The 15,556-nt window shown below is 53.5% G+C and overlaps 1 protein-coding gene across 2 annotated transcripts; it reads left to right on the forward strand.

Moving 5' to 3' along the window:
* Nucleotides 1-25: 25 nt before the first annotated feature.
* PYCR3 (pyrroline-5-carboxylate reductase 3) lies at nt 26-8,978 on the forward strand. 2 transcript variants are annotated; one of them, XM_037891875.2, is made up of 6 exons: nt 27-170; nt 1,036-1,100; nt 1,564-1,743; nt 3,288-3,500; nt 4,162-4,254; nt 5,768-8,978. In XM_037891875.2, exons 1-6 carry the CDS (start codon nt 86-88, stop codon nt 5,948-5,950), a joined length of 819 nt encoding a protein of 272 aa, XP_037747803.1. In that variant the 5' UTR covers nt 27-85; the 3' UTR covers nt 5,951-8,978. The 2 variants fall into 2 exon arrangements, with proteins under 2 accessions (XP_043394902.1, XP_037747803.1); XM_043538967.1 differs by lacking the exon at nt 5,768-8,978 and having other exon boundaries at nt 26-170; nt 4,010-4,254.
* The last annotated feature ends 6,578 nt before the right edge of the window (nt 8,979-15,556 follow it).

Below are 15,556 nucleotides of genomic sequence, written 5' to 3' on the forward strand. Positions count from 1 at the left end.
GGGGCGGGGTGGTGCGGGGGAGGCAGACGGAGCCCCGCCCCACGTGCCTGGGCGGGGGCTGCGCGCGTGCGGGAGGCGGCCCGGGATGGAGGCGCGCGGGGAGCTGCGGGTCGGGTTCGTGGGGGCCGGGCGCATGGCCCAAGGGGTGGCGCAGGGCGCGGTGCGCGCAGGTAGGGCGCGGGGGGCGGCGCCGGCGGGAGAGGGGTGGGACTGCCCCCCCCTCCCCGCCAGCCCCCCCATGCTAGGGCCCCCTCCCCGCCACTCCATGCGGGGTCCCCGTGTCATCAGCCCCTGCCCCACTGCAGAGGGCCTCCCCCGCACGAGCCGTCCCTGGGTAGCCCGGTGCCTCGCCCCAGAGGTGGCTGCATCTCAGCCCTGGGGTCCCTGCATCCGCGACGGATCCCTGCGTGAGCGGCTGCCGGGCCCAGCCCTGTGTTCCAGAGCCCCGTGCCGGCCGTGGCCACGTCCCTCGGCAGGCCCCCGCTGCACCCCTCCTGCCGGGGGTGGCTGCGCGAACGGTTCCGGGATCGCTGCCCGCCGTGCCCAGCATCAGCACCCCTGCGAGGGGCGTCTCTGCGCAGGCCGGTTACTCCCCGGCGCTGGGATCCGATCCCTGGGGAGCGAGGGCCTGGCAGAGCTGCCTGGTTGTTCCCCTGGTGCTTGCCGCAGAGGTGTCGCTTGTACCAGGTCTGCTGACACCAGTGCCCTCACGCGGTAAAAGTAAGTTCCCTGCAATCCCCTGGCATCGCTGCCCACAGAGCACGCGGCCCCTGGTTGCCCAAGCGTGGCAAGCTCCGCCAGCAGCCATTAGCCTCTCCTCCGGCCTCTTAGCGCTTCACAGCTGTGGGGAATCTCACGCTTGCTGGCGGGCGCACCACCCCTTGGGCTGGTTTCGTGCCCCAGCCCGGTCTGGGTGACGGTTCCAAGGTTCAACCAGGTTTGTCTTGGTCTCTCGTCTGAGTGTGTTGGAGGCAACGCAGGGTTGTCTTGATGCATCTTAATGCAGCTGAGTCCCTCTTTTTTCTGTGTTTTAAGGAAAAGTCAAAGCTGCTAACATCTTGGCCAGCGCGCCGTCTGACAGGAACTTGGGCGCCTTCCAGGTGAGCGAGGGCAGGCTGCGTGCGAAACGTTGAGTCTCTCTTCCATGGGGCTGGAAGAGCTAATAGTGTCTTGATGTCTGGAAATGGGAGGCAAACGCAGTAGCAGGGCTTGATGCCAGTGTTGTGATCCCATCAGATCCTGCAAGCTACTAAATTCCTGTGAAGAGCACCCGGGTGCCCTGGGAAATGGGGCTGGTGAATTAGCTGCGGGGGGCTTTTCCCTTTGCGTCGATGCTCAGCCCGGGACCCCAGCCTTGCAGTTTAAAGTGCATGCCAGTAGCGGATGAAATGATCCTCAAATGGCCCTTCCCCCCCTCACAGGGCTGAGTTTCAGTGTCACAAACCGTGTTAAGAGCAGGCGGGTGCTGAATGCTGCCGTTGGGCTGGTGAATTCCAGCCTGTCCCGCTCTGCCGGCCGGCCCTGTCCAGGCCTTTAACGGTGCCCCATCTCCTTGGGTGGCAGGATTTGGGCTGCAGGACGACACACTGCAACAGTGAGGTGCTGCAGCACTGTACCCTGGTCTTCCTAGCCACCAAGCCTCACCTGCTTCCTGGAGTCCTGCAGGAGATTTCTCCTGCCATTACCCGGGACCACATTATCGTGTCGGTGGCCGCTGGAGTCACCCTTCAGGCCCTGCAACAGGTGAGTGTCTGACGGTCCCTCTTGCCCCCTCCCACCCCCCATTAAACTGTGAGGCAGCTGGCTGGGTGAGTGTCCGGGGTATGCACTTACGCGTGTGAAGGGTTTATATTTGCTTTTATACAATGGCCTGGATAAGAGGGAAAATGCCTGTAGCTAAAGAGAAAAGGAGTACTTGTGGCACCTTAGAGACTAACAAATTTATTTGATCATAAGCTTTCGTGAGCTACAGCTCACTTCATTGGATGCATTCAGTGGAAAAGCATCCCCTGTATGCATTCGATGAAGTGAGCCATAGCTCACGAAAGCTTATGCTCAAATAAATTTGTTAGTCTCTAAGGTGCCACAAATCCTCCTTTTCTTTTTGCGGATAGAGACTAACACGGCTGCTACTCTGAAACCTGTAGGTAAAGAGCTTTCCAAATCCATGCAGCTCTCCAGTGAGTCTGGTGTGTATACAGCCAGGGCCAGAATGTGTGTGGGGGCAAGGGAGGGAGTTGCAGGGGGCATCCATCCCTTAAGGATAGCTACCCTCTCCATCCCAGAGAGGCAGGGGGGGTAGCAAGGGCGGTCCCAGTATTTTCACCTAGCCTGCTCTACTCTTCCCCTTCTGCCATGCATGGACTATTGTTCTTGGAAGGGCGGTGCTTGCTACTTCCAGGTGTAATCCAATCCATTGAGGTGTATGGGGCAGTGCACACCTCTCAGAGCTATTGTCCCAGGCTCTCTGCAGACTCAGGCAGCCATCCCTGTACCTGATATGCCCAGGTAATGTTTTCAAGCTTCCCTTTGCAGTCAAGAGAGCTAGAGACTTTTATTTTTTTAAGTGAAAGCTGAAAATGTGAGATAATCCCATGATTCCAGGAGCTGGGGCCCAGGACATGGGCCTGTCATGCCTATGCCTTAATCCAGCCCTGCCAGGCTGCCATGTCCTGGTTGCCAGCAAGCAGGTCAGTTTGTGCCAATCTCAGCAGAGGAGCCAAAGCCCTGGAGCTCAGCAAAGGCATACGCCAGCCTGCTTGGTGGGATGCGCTAGCCAACAAGCGTAATCCCTGGTGGCTCTGTGTTCCTTGTCATCAATCAGCTGACACACAGACCCCCACCCGGGCTCAGCAAACCCTCCTTCCTAAGTTGCTGTCAATGGTTTTTTCCCCACCCACCTCCGCTCCTCCCTGTACGATGTAAAATGATTGCCACAAACTGAGTATTATCCCCTGTGCCCCTCTATCCTGACCTGCAGCCCCCGTGTTATCCCAGTCCTGGACCACACAGACACACAAACTCCTTTGCCGCTGCCCCTCAATCCTGACCTGCAGCCCCTCGGCGATCTCAGTCCTGGCTTTCCCTGGCAATCATGCTGAGTTCCTGAGCTGCCTGGTGGGTTTCCCACACTGGAAGGGCTGGGTTAACCCTGCCAGGCTCATGTCCCCTGTGACCTAAGGCACATACTACGCCCTGCGTGGGGACCACTGGGCTGTCTCCCAGCCCCTGTCCCCACCAGCAGCAGTGTTCTCCTGGTTGACTGTCACGACCATCTCTCCCTGCAGCTTCTCCCTGCTGGGACCAAGGTGCTGCGGGTCATGCCCAACCTGCCCTGCATGGTGCAGGAGGGGGCAGTGGTGTTTGCCCGGGGGAGCTGTGCTGGGGAGCAGGAGGCCGCCCTGCTGAAGAGCCTGCTGTCCGCCTGCGGGCTGTGTGAAGAAACGCCCGAGTCCTACATCGATATCCACACGGGCGTGAGTGGCAGCGGGGTAGCCTACGTAAGTGCCCTTGCGCTGGGGCCAGCGTTTCTTAATGCTGCCCTCCAGCCCCAGGTATTTCCCGGTTAATCCTCTGCCAGGGCAGGGTTGTTCCCTCCACGCTGGCCTTTCTGCAGCTGAATACAGTGACTCCCAAGCATTGCTCGGGGTTATCAGTCCTGATGCTTGAGGCTTCTCCAGTAGGCACCCTGGGCTCCCCTTTCTCCCTGAACAACGAATCCCTGGTGCCCCTCCCCCCCCCATCTCCTGCTGAGCAGTGTGTGCTCATGCCCATGATAGACCCTCGGCTGCCTCTAAACCATGTGATCTTAGAGTGGGGCAGCTTGTGCCCCTAGTGGGTTAGACAGCACACAGGGGTCCGGGGCTGCTATTGCTGAGCTTAGTCTAGTAACTGGTGCTGTTGCCCATAGAGACTTGGGAATCAGTGGTCTAATGGAGACCAGTTGGAGACCTTAGTCCCTTGCCTGTAACTTGCTTATCGCCCTTCATGGGCGTCTGATTTCTGCCAGGATCCGGATGGTGGCCAGCAGCTTTTGGAAGGGTCTGCTGGCTCAGCACTGCCAGGCTGGCTCCTGTATTGGGATGCCTCCGTGTCCCGTCCTCCGAAAGCAACAGCAGTATGATCTAGCTGTTCCCTGAATGTCGCCTTTCCCTGCTCCAGGTTTACTTGTTTGCTGAAGCCCTGGCGGAAGGTGCTGTGAAGATGGGCATGCCCAGTGCCTTGGCTAATAAAATTGCAGCCCAGACACTGCTGGTAAGTTTGGACTTTTCTCTCAGTCTTCAGATTCCCCTGCTTAACCCACCCCTTAATTGTCCCGTATTCCAGACCTGCCCCCTCCACCAGTCCCCAGTGCACCTTTCTTCTGACCTGCAGTTCCCCCGTCTATTCCAGTCCTGGGTTCCCCAATGCAGCCTGCAGCACCCTCTGCTACTGCCCATACGGCAAGTGCCCAGAAAAAGCCCTCAGTCTTAGGGAAAACTCCTGCATCTCCCCTGTGCCTTGTGACTCCATCTGCCTTTCCAGTAATTCCTTAACTGTTGCTGTCTTGTCGCACCTTGGTTCCTACCTTCTTAGCTTCTCTGACGGACTCTGCCATTTGAGCTGTGCTGTGATCAGCCAAGTGTGTTAGGGCTCCTCTGGGACCCGTAGGGGCCTTGCTGGTTGAGAATCCTGAGTTCCACCAGTTGCAGTCAGTGCAAAAGATTCCTGGGGACTCATACAGGACGCGATGGGGCTGAACTGGAAGAAGCAAAGCCTCTTCGGCAGTCCTAGCATGGCCACCAGAGGGAGGAGGTGGCTGCAGCTGCACCAGACACACCTAGGAAGAGTCAGTAACTGCCCCCAAAGTCCTTCCAGTCAGAGAAACCGAAACCATGGGAGCAGGATACAGCAAAGAGGTAGGATTGGTGTCATGCACAGACTGGGGAAGAGGGCACCTGGGGCCAGCTGCTCCTTAATCTGTGCATTACCAGCTGGCCAATTTCTTGTAGGCATCATACGCTCCAAGGCCAGAAGGGACCATTATCTAGCCTGACCTTGTGTTTAACGCAGGCCAGAGACCTGCCCCCAAATAATTCCTAGCACAGAGCTGTTAGAAACACAGCCCATCTGGATTTAAAAACTGCCAGTGATGGAGAATCCACCAAGACCCTTGGTAAATTGTTCCAATGGCCAATTACCTTAATTGTTAAAAAAATATGACTTTATTTCTAGTCTGAATTTGTCTAGCTTTAACTTCCAGCCATTGGATGGTGTTAGACTTTCCTCTGATAGACAGATGAGCCCATTATCAAATATTCGTTCCCCATGTAGGTACTTCTAGACTGTGATCAAGTCACCCCTTAACTTGTTCTTCATTTAGCTAAATAGACTGACCTCTGTCAGTCTATCAGTGTAAGGAAGCAGGTCATGAATTTGCAATGGGGTACATTAGCTGCATTACTCTGAAGAGAGTTTGACCTGGTTCCCCTTAACTCTTGTATTAATGGCATTCACACCATGTATAACAACCGGAGGCAGCGCTGTCTAGCGATCAGAGCAAGGTGCCCAGGTTGGGGGTTGGGAGACCTGGGTTCTGTTGCAGTGGAAGTGAGCCAGTAGAAGAGTGGGGAAGTTGCTTGCGTCCCTTCCTGGGAAGGGAGCAGTTTGGATGGAGCATGGTCTCCCTCCCCCAGCTTCCCAGATCAGAGGGCAGGGACACTTACAGAACGCTAAGGCACCGCCCCCTGCCCACCCCGCTCTCCTCTGAGCCCGCCTCCTCTTGCAGGGAGCAGCAAAGATGATCCTGGAGACAGGGGAGCACCCGGCCAAGCTGCGCAGCGACGTCTGCACGCCTGGCGGCACCACCATCCACGCCCTGCACGAGCTGGAGAAGGGGGCGCTGCGGGCCACCGTCATGAACGCTGTGGAGGTCGCGACCGTGCGGGCTCGCGAGCTGGGCAAGAGATAGGGGCCCAGCCGGGCGGGGTGTTCCGGAGCGCCTGGCCTTTCTGAGCCACAGAGTTGCCGCCCACATGCGAATCTCTATCCCGTGATGGAAGGAAGTTTCCCAGGTTGTGCAGTGGATGTAGATCCCATTCTTCCCTCCCTAGGTGCCTCTCCCTGCCTGGGGGATTCCCAGCTCCAGGTCACCAGTGATCTCCTCTAGCCCCAGTCCCTCCCCACAGGGCCTGGCTTCCCCACATGTGAGGCAGGGTCCCGTCGTGTTCCTGGCAGTCCCCCGACGGGCAAGTCAGAAGGGAGGGGCTTGACCAGCCCTGCCCCGGCCATGGGGACTTCACATTCATATCCATTCCATACGCATTGGCTGCTCTCTCCGGATGGTGTGTCCCTAATAAATAACGACAACAGCAGGACGTGGGAACTGCTGTCCCTGAGTCGTGGCTTCTGCTCTCCTTTGTTTAGAGACGGTGCCCGTCTTCCGAAGGCAGCCTTGGCGCCAGACTCGCTGTCTGCACGCTGCTGTTGGGGAAACCGTCCCAACCGGTAAAGTGCAGCCTTCCCGTCTGCCACCTGGTTCCCCGGTGACGATCCGATCCGCCCAGCGTCTCACGTGCTGGTGTCTCTGGTCTGGTGGGGGACGGCGTGAGCAGAAGCCTGTTTATAGGATGCTCTTCCTGGGCTGCTGGCTCATGGAGCCTTGATGCAGCCTGCAGCTTCCCTCCCACTTTAGCAGGGAGGTGCAGGTCCCAGCAGCCCCTGCTCCCTCTCAGTGCCTGGGTGAGGGGGGAATTCCCTGTATTCCTGACTGTTTTCACTGGTGGGTAGGAAATAGGTAGCAGCAGGGGCCTGGGAGAGACTTCAAGCTCCAGCTGCCTGTTAGCGGCTGCCCCAGCAGTCCCAGGAGAGCCCCAGCTGGCATGCGGCATAGGAAGCCATGCGTGCCAGCAGCAGGCGGTGAAATAGAGCTGTACTGTGCCCTCCAAGGGTCTGCTGATCTCTTGGCTCCTCTGCAAACTAAAGGGTTAATGGTGAAGTCATCACCACCTGCTCTAGTCCATGCAGGCTGGCCCCTGGCCTGCGGGCAAGCAGCAGTGGGCAAAGTCCTGGCAGGGCTGGGCAAAGCAGAATGCACTGCAAGAGGAGAAGAAGCTGTTCATGGCTGTAGGTTGTGTTAACCCTCCTCCTGCTGGAGCATTTTCAGTAAGGGGGGTTGGCACAAATCCGCCATGCACCGTAGCTCCTCCACTCTGCTGCAGGGCCAAATCCATCACTACGCACTGTCCTTGGCTTACTGTCAAATCAAAGTCAGGTAGCCCCCACAGCTAAATGCTCGGTGAAACCTGCTATTGACAGAAGCAGGGAGGGAGGCGGGTAACTGGGTCTTCTGGCAGCTAGAAGCGGAAAAGGGAATTTATTTCCTCCCTCCTTTGGGCAGCAGTGACAGTCGGGTAGGGCATCAAAGTTTATCTTCCCAGGCCAGCAAACCTGGACCAACAGCTGCGCTGCCCTATTGTCAGCCACTCCGTCTGGCAACAGTACCTTGTCTGGATGTGTGATAAAATGCCCAGCAGTGAAAGAGTTAACGATGACATGCAGAGGTACCTGTCGGGCTGTGTTCCGGCTCCACTCCCACCAAAACCTGCCTACCTGCTCCCTCAGAGAATGCACCCCGCGTGCTTTGGCCATCACAAGCTGATGCACGGAGGGCTTTTCCCTCCGTGGCTCTCAAAGGCTGGGTGGCATGATTGTCCCTATTCTACAGCTGGGGAAACCGAGGCACGGGACGGCAAAGTGACACAAGCCAGGTCGGTATCAGAGCGTAGAGCTCCGATCTCCTGAGTGCTCTGCCTCATCTGGGACTTGAGGCCTGCCACCCCACCCCTGCCTGGTGAGCTGGTCCCAGCAGGGAGCTAAGAGCCCCTCTCATATTAATGCAGGGGAACCCACAGCAGGGCAGCGAAGATCCTTCCTGGACTGTGACCCCCGTTTGCTCTGGTGTGGGGTGGGTAGGTGATGCCAGCTCTAAGCCGAGTGGTGAGCTGCAAACAGAAACCAGCTGTGCAGCAAGTGCGTTTGCCCTCGGCAATCTCTGACTGGCTGCGCTCCCAGCCCCTCAGTGCATGCCTCAGGGTCTGAGTCCGCTGTGCCCCTAGCACACCGCATGGCCCAGGGGAGGAGGATGTGGGTGCCCCTTTTCCAAATGGCTCTGAAATGTGTTGCCTGCCCGGCTTCCCCCCGCACTGCTCCCTCCAGGATCTGTCAGCCAAGCTCCTGGTCCTGGGACTCCAGCTATGTAATGCACCTTGGCAGGTAGGTGCTGTGGCAGGTGGCATCATGCAATATTCATATGGCTTTGGAGAATGACACAGATGTGGCCCGGGCCTCCATTTAGGGGCCTGAATAGATGTCCCTGCAAGGCTAGTTCCCATCTCATGTGCCATCCCCCACTCTGTTGGGCTTGCTCTCAGCCATGCAGCCAGCCGGCTCTGTTCCACCCCCGTTTGCAGCCCTTCAGGCCTGTGCAGGCAGCTCCTGTGCAGGACTCTGAATTGGCTTCAGGTTGAAATAATGAGCAGAGTGAGGGAAAGGAATAAAGGATACAGGAGGTAGGATGCAGAGAACAACACCACAGGTGCTTGTGGGGCTGGAGGGACCGTCTCAGGAGGAGATGGGAATCTGTATAGGGCAGGATCTAAAGCCCACTGAAGTCAATAGGAATCTTTCCATTGGCTTTTGTCAGCTTTGTATTGGGCCACCGAGAGGGGGAATTGCAGGAAGTTTGATTTTTTGGGGTCAGAGCAACACCTCCAGAGTAAGAATGGTGGGGGAGGGGATGAGGATCTATCCCCCTACATCCATCCTCCCCCTCCCATGAGGTTGCACCTGGAGCTGGTCAGGAAATGAAATGTTTTTCATCTTTGTTAACATTTTTTCGAAGTGATTTTCAGGTTTTCATTGAAAAACAGGGTCATTTGGGGATATTGTCTGATTCCCCCCCCCCCAAAAAATAAAATAAAAACTTCATTGAAAACCAACGTTTCCTGCAGAAATTTATTTTATGAAAAGGTCATTTTAAGCCAACACCCCAACCCTGTACCTTATGAATGGAAACAGTTGCTCAGTGCTGGCTGGCTGCATTTCAGGAGAGAGGGGGAGTGGTGAATGGGCTGTGGAGCTGAAGTTTTGTCATTCGGAGGGTCGTGAGCATGGCAGTATTTGATAGTCTTCTGTCTTTGCTGTGTGGTTAAAGAGGGCATCAGGCCAATGAGGTGCCTATCTCATGGTATTTATAAGGAGGTTTGGAAGGGTTCGATTTGTATCGGTAAATATCATTAATTATCAATTTCACCAAACACATAGTTTCTGTCCATTATCAACATTTACTGACAGGCAAAGTTAAAAAAAAAAAAAAAATACTGCCCGAGACTTTATTCGAATTTGAGTCATGGATATTTCCTTTGAATATTTTACCATGCGGTGTTCACAATTTGGGTTTTAACAGTTATGCAGATCTCGCTCTTTGAAGCTCAACATCTACTCTAATTAAATAATTATTGTCTGAGCCCCCTTTGAAACCTGCCCCCACTGATTTCCCACGAATGTGAAAATTTAAATAGATAAAAATTGGGGGAAAAATGCTTAAAAAACTAAACATTGATATGGCCTGTTGAAATTGTAAAAAACCCAGAAGGCTTGAATTCTGCCAAGCTTAGTTGGAAGGCACTTGATCACTGGGGTTGCTAGGTTCTAGTCTCCAGCATTCATTTCTCTGACCCTTGGGGAAAGTTCTTAATTTTTTCGTCTTTAAAACTAAAAAAGTCAAAAGCTTCCCCCTCCCCCATTAAAAACACACACTGACTATTTGAGGAAAGGCAGAAGGATGGGCTGGTGCATGAAGTGCTAGGCTGGGACTTGAGAGATCTGGGTTCAATCCTTTGCTCTGCCATAGCCTCCCTGTGTAATTCATGGCAAATCTGCTCCAGTCCCCATTTGTCAAATGGGGAGAACATGCCTCGTTTTCCCACCCTTCATCTGGCTTGTCTATTTAGATTGTGGGCTCTTCAGGGCAGGGACTTTCTCATTGTGTGTCTGTGCAGCTCCTCACAGGGGTCAAGACTGAATTTCTGTTCTGCACAAAAATTCTTTGACCTCATGAACAAGTTTTTGTTCCAAATTGGAACAGAATCTCAAAAACATGACATTTCCTAGGGAAAAGGACAGTCTGAATTTTTTTCATTTTGCTGCAAAATCAAACTGTGTTGGTTCAGTATCTTTCCGAATGAACTGGAGCAGCCAGCTGACTGGACTCCAGGGGATAGGTCTGGGTCCATAGCTGCAGAAAGGGTGGCCTAGAACTCTGAGGGCCCTGGTGCCAACTGGAGCACCCACTTTTCCTGCTCGGTGGCAGGGACCCTGGAAGCCCTGCAGTCCACCAGATGAGCGGGTTGGAGACCAGGCAGGTGCTTGCCGGAACCCTGCCTGTTGGTTCACTGGAAGTACATCAGCCCACTACATCTCTGCAAAATTGGCATTTTCCAACAAAACTCCTCACCAGCTCTACTCCTAGCAGGATGGGGCCCTGATCTCAGCTGGAATCCTTTTGCCCTGGAAATAATGAGAGGGCTTCTGAATTAAGGAGGAAGTGATGTCTGGTTGCAAAGTGCTGAGATGAAATCAGGGGGATCAGCAGTAAATGGTAACTGTGGATTCTATAGCAAGTAGGGGCTGGAGAGCAGCTTGCAGGCCAAACTCAGCTGGGTCAGAGGAAGAATGCATTCCTTTCTAATTAGCAAAAAGAAAAGGAGGACTTGTGGCACCTTAGAGACTAACCAATTTATTTGAGCATAAGCTTTCGTGAGCTACAGCTCACTTCACTGGATACATTCAGTGGAAAATACAGTGAGGAGATTTAATACCAGCAACCACACAACAGAACCACTAACCCAGGAACCTATTCTTGCAACAAAGCCCGATGCCAGCTGTGCCCACATATCTATTCGGGAACACCATCATAGGCCTAATCACATCAGCCACACTATCAGAGGCTCGTTCACCTGCACATCTACCAATGTGATATATGCCATCATATGCCAGCAATGCTCCTCTGCCATGTACATTGGTCAAACTGGACAGTCTCGACTTAAAAGAATAAATGGACACAAATCAGATGTCAAGAATTATAACATTCATAAACCAGTTGGAGAACACTTCCTTCTCTCTGGTCACTCCATTTCTGACCTAAAAGTGGCTATTCTTCAAAAAGACTTCAAAACAGACTCCAACAAGAGACTGCTGAATTGGAATTAATTTGCAAATTGGATACAATTAACTTAGGTTTGAATAGAGACTGGGAGTGGTTTAGTCATTACACAAAGTAAAACTATTTCCCCTTGTTTATTCCCCCCCCCCTCCCGCCCCTCCTCAGACTTCTTGTTAACTGCTGGAAATGGCCCACCTTGATTATCACTACAAAAGGTTTTCTCCCCCCTCCCCCCCCAACTCTCCTGCTGGTAATAGCTCATCTGAGGTGATCACTCTCCTTACAGTGTGCATGATAAACACCCATTTTTTCATGTTCTCTGTGTATATAAATCTCCTCACTGTATTTTCCACTGAATGCATCCGATGAAGTGAGCTCTGGCTCACAAAAGCTCATGCTCAAATAAATTGGTTAGTCTCTAAGGTGCCACAAGTCCTCCTTTTCTTTTTGCAGATACAGACTAACAGGGCTGCTACTCTGAAACCTTTCTAATTAGCGTTGCCCTGGAGATCCTTGGACACAGGGAGGTAGCTGGTGCTTTAAGGCCCTCTCTTGTTCTGCACTAGACTGAATGTCCTCCAGTGAGAGGCATCGGAAAGCACCAGGGTGCAGGGAGGAGAGGGGGGCAGTGAATGGAACTCCAGCCCAAAGCAAGCACAGAAAGTCTTTCATTTCATAAGCAAACGCTGTGCAGCAGCCTTTGGCTCACACGCTATAAATAGATATAATTGCATATTCCCCTTCTTGGCTTGCAGGCAGGCCAGCGGTTAGAATGAGTTCGATATTGATATTCCAGCCCAGGGGCTGAACGAAAACTCACCCACCTAAAGAAAAATAGTCTCATGAGCACATAAAATCCTGAGGTTTGCGGGGGCGGGGAATCAGCTGCTGTGATTATTTACATTTCCCTTTTAAGGCACCAATCTAATGGATTGGTTCATGGCACGTGCTACCCAGGACTTTGTAATGTCGCAGAGGCAAGTGTCTTTCGGAGGGGAACGGCTCTGGTTCCTGGTGAGATCCATAAGCACCTTCTGCTAAGGGGAAGCGGTTTGATTATTAAGAGTGACACAATCACCCCAGGTTTGAATAGATCTGTTCTCCACATTCCTAGCAGCCCCTTTTTGCTGAACCAAGGACCTTTCTTTTGCAGCATTTAAGGCCAGAGGGGACCCTCGAGTCTGACCCCTATTAAATGTTTATGTCGTTCCCCCTGTATTGACCCCAATAACTTAGGTCTGACTAAAGCATTTCAGTCCTGGGAAGCCTAAACTGAGGCCTGCCGCAGGCAGAGAACAGGAGAGACCAAGGCGGCGTCAGGGCCTGAAACTGATCAACTTCACCACGAATTCTGGTGGGACCTGCTGCTGCTGTTCACGGTGCTGCACGTGACACAGACGTGTGTAGACACATGCTGCAGTTCAGTCACAACTTTTTGGGCTCACTAGCACTCGCTGACACGGGAGGGAAAGAATCATTCCCTCAACATCAGCAATCGCTGGGGGACCTGTTCTGGCCTGCATTCTACAAGAGGTTGGACCTGATAGACATACTGGGCCCTCAGACTCTGAATCAAGAGAGCTCCTGCCCATTATGATCATCTGGTTTCCAGTGCAGAAGGGCTAAACCAGGGGCGGGCAAACTTTTTGGCCTGAGGGCCACATCGGGTTTCCAGAATTGTATGGAAGGCCGGTTAGGAGAGGCTGTGCCTCCCTAAACAGCCAGGTATGGCCCGGCCCCCTATCCGATCCCCACTGCTTTTTGCCCCCTGATGGCCCCCCCCGGGACCCCTGCCCCATCCACCCCTCCTTGTCCCCTGCCGTCCCATCCAATCCCTTCTCATTCCTGACTGCCGCCTCCCCCCCAGCCCCCTGGGACCCCTGCCCCATCCAACTCCCCCTTCTCCCTGACTGCCCCCGCTGCCCTATCCAACCCCTGTCCTTCCTGATTGCCCCCCCAGGACCCTTGCCCCCATCCAACCCCCCTGTTCCCCACCCTCTGACCTCCCTGACCCCTATCCACACTCCCACCCCGACCACCACCCTGAACTCCCCTGTTCCCTGCCCCCTCACCACGCTACCTGGAGCACCGCTGGCTGGTGGTGTTACATTCGCGCTGCCCAGAACACCAGGACAAGCAGCCGTGCCGCCTGGCTGGAGCTAGCCGCGCAGCACAGAGCACCGGGTCAGGCCACGGCTCTGCAGCTGCGCTGCCCGGCAAGAGCTCGCAGCCCCGCTGCCCAGAGCATTGTGCCGGTGGCACAGTGAGCTGAGACTGCGGGGGCGGGGGAACAGCAGGGCAGGTGATGGGGCCTAGCTCAGGGGCCGGACTGGATATGGCCCGTGAGCCGGTTTGCCCACCTCTGGGCTAAACTACCTGGCTGATTTTCCTGCTCACACCCACATTCTCTGTGCTCCACCCACATCCTTGCTGAAGTAGCTTAGTGTCATCCCCATTTTACAATGGGGAAACTGAGGCAGAGAAGGGCAGTCACTTGCTGAAGCTTGTGGGTTCCTCATCAGCGCCTCCCAAATCTATGTTTCTGGCAGTGCAGCAAGTCCCCTGGCTGTGAAAGTGGCATTGAACAGAGTAGGAAGAAAGAAAAGGGGCCTTTCCTGGAAATGAGGTGTATCTTCCAGGGTCTCCCCAGCAAACAACACAGACACGTTTTCCTACTGGGAAGCAGAGAGATTGGCTGCCATTCCCTTGCTCTAATCATTAGATCAGACAACACTGCCTCCTAAAGCCATGAACGCAAGAGTTCAGACCCCTGCCCCCCACTAGCCTACACTCCCTACCAGAGTTTGGTGGAGAACCCAGCAGTCCAGTGTCCCCCCACCACTTAACTCTTCTACATTTCTCCCCTGCCCCCCGCCATAGCCACAGTGATAGGATTAGAACCCCGGTGTCCTGACTCCCAGTCCCAGACTGGACAACTCCCCATTCTACCAGATCACTAAATTTGGATTCTGACAATCCAGTCTCTCCCTAGGCAGAATATTCCTAGCTATATAATTCTGAACTTTGGTGTTCCACAGGGTGAAATACGGGACATAAATGAGAGGCCTTCCCATTCCATGTCTGGGGAAGGGAGAAGTTATTCTTGGGGATGGAGCTAAACTGTATTTCAACCGTATTACTTCACGATAGACCCATACCAAGAGCTTCAAGGTTCTCATGACTGGAATTGCAACACACGTCCTTTACATTTCAGCCTCTGAGAATTATTCTTCACCATCAACTAGCTGGTTGAAGCAGCAGCCCCTAGTCACACTGGATGAACCTCCCAGTGGGTAACAAACAAATTAGAACTAAATCTGTTTGCCACTAAGTTACTCCTCCAGAGACTGCCAATATCCAAAGCACTCGGTGGCAAAGTTTTGAGATGTCAGTGTTACCCAACAGCCCTTATTACTACAACAATAACTTTGATTGGGACCCAACACAGCACTGACACACCAAGTCTGTAATACCGACAGCCTGAAAAAGTAGCTCTGAGATTGTGACAATGCACCTCTATGGATGTTTTTCTAAAAGCTCTGCCCTAGGAATTATTCTGGGGGAGTTCCCTGGCCTGTGACATGCAGGAGGTCAGGCTAGATGATCACCATGGTCCCTTCTGGCCTTGGAATCTATGACTCATCATTGTGCCAATGGTGAGATGGCAACCACATTTAAAAGAGTGGAGAAGCAGCACAAGTTAAAACAAATTGATGCGTGCAGGTGCAAGGTTATGTGACAACAGGATAGGTTTCAGAGTAACAGCCGTGTTAGTCTGTATTCGCAAAAAGAAAAGGAGTACTTGTGGCACCTTAGAGACTAACCAATTTATTTGAGCATAAGCTTTCCTGAGCTACAGCAGCTGTAGCTCACGAAAGCTTATGCTCAAATAAATTGGTTAGTCTCTAAGGTGCCACAAGTACTCCTTTTCTATCAACAGGATAGTAAATAACCAGGTGTGAATATTCACTCATCCCCTCCAGTGACTGAATCTGTACAATTAACTATTTTGCTGCTCATCATCCTAACAGAAACAGCCAAGTTCTCTGGAATTGTGGAAGTAACGTGGGGAGAATACCATCCCTTTTTCCTCTCTTCTCACCCCCTCTCCCCCATGCACAATACAAGGATTTTTTTCATGCTGGGAGACAAAAGCGTGCCTGGGAGATACAGACCCTAAACCCCGTTTATGGGGCAGTAGCTCCTTGGACAGCCTGAAGCATCCACACAGAAGAGCAGACACCCAGGCCAGAAGCAACCCAAGCAGCGATTCCCAAAAGGTGACACACTGAAATATGCCAGGATATTGGTGTATGTGAGTGGGTGAGAGAGAGGACAAGGAGGTCATCATGG

This window comes from Chelonia mydas, chromosome 2, assembly GCF_015237465.2.
Source record: "Chelonia mydas isolate rCheMyd1 chromosome 2, rCheMyd1.pri.v2, whole genome shotgun sequence".
Taxonomy (NCBI): domain Eukaryota; kingdom Metazoa; phylum Chordata; order Testudines; family Cheloniidae; genus Chelonia; species Chelonia mydas.